The sequence below is a fragment of the Anneissia japonica genome, unplaced genomic scaffold (assembly GCF_011630105.1).
Source record: "Anneissia japonica isolate Jap-2015-1 unplaced genomic scaffold, ASM1163010v1 scaffold260518_len846_cov125_single, whole genome shotgun sequence".
NCBI lineage: Eukaryota > Metazoa > Echinodermata > Crinoidea > Comatulida > Comatulidae > Anneissia > Anneissia japonica.
In genome coordinates, this window is record NW_022702921.1 from 1 (window position 1) to 846 (window position 846).

General features: G+C 42.1%; 1 protein-coding gene across 1 annotated transcript; it reads right to left on the bottom strand.

The window, feature by feature from the left end:
• Positions 1–5: 5 nt before the first annotated feature.
• On the bottom strand, positions 6–840 carry LOC117104176 (the record flags this gene model as incomplete). The annotated part of the gene is made up of 1 exon (XM_033244870.1): positions 6–840. A coding segment is annotated over exon 1 (831 nt), but the record flags the coding sequence as incomplete, so codon positions are not given.
• Positions 841–846: the final 6 nt, after the last annotated feature.

The following is an 846-nucleotide window of genomic DNA, read 5'->3' on the forward strand; positions in this document are numbered from 1 at the left end:
TCTAAGCAAACATCACCACACACACCACACGGGTATTCTGCATGTGTACTTGCTACAGTTTGAGCATCAAGGGTGGCCAACATCTTATTTATTTTTGCCTTTACCGCGCTTTCGCGTACATGTTTCTCAATATTTCCACTAACAAGTTCGGGGACAATTCCTTTCTTGAAAAACACAACCAACCTGGGACGAATCGCTTTTATGTACTCCTTGTCGAACTGAATTCGCTTTACAAATAAGTTGTCTGAAGCACTGACTGTCCGTACGACAAAGTCGCACCACTCAAATTCACAAGACCACAGCTGAATCTGTATTTGCGCATAGTAAGCATGTGTTCTTTTCAGTTGTGTTAGACCATTCTCAATGGCTAGAAAGCTACCTTTTTGGCAGGCCAGCTCTTTTATTGGTAAATGTCTGTGTGTATATGGATTCTTAATTTCTATAAGACCTGTACCGCATTGTTTACAAAACATTACACCATCTGGGCTTGCAGCAACATATGGACAGTCTAAATTTATCCACAATCCTGTCTCCTGACAAGAAACTCCCGAATGTTTATTGTGTAGCCTGTGATAGGCCAGATACTGCTTCCTTGCTATATTTTCATTCACCTTTCCCCAGGTGAGAGCTGGTGAACTTGCATTACCATAGTATCCCATTACTCTGGCAATTTGTGAGTGTCCACGTATTGTCTCATTAGTAACACTGCCAATGCAGTCACCTGCAACACTTGATGTGATTCTCCCCTTTCTTTGCTCTCGCCACAAAGTAGATGATGCTTGGTTCAGTGTCCCTTTTACCAACACCTGTTGCTGGTGTTGACTTATCTTAAGCATATCCAGCATT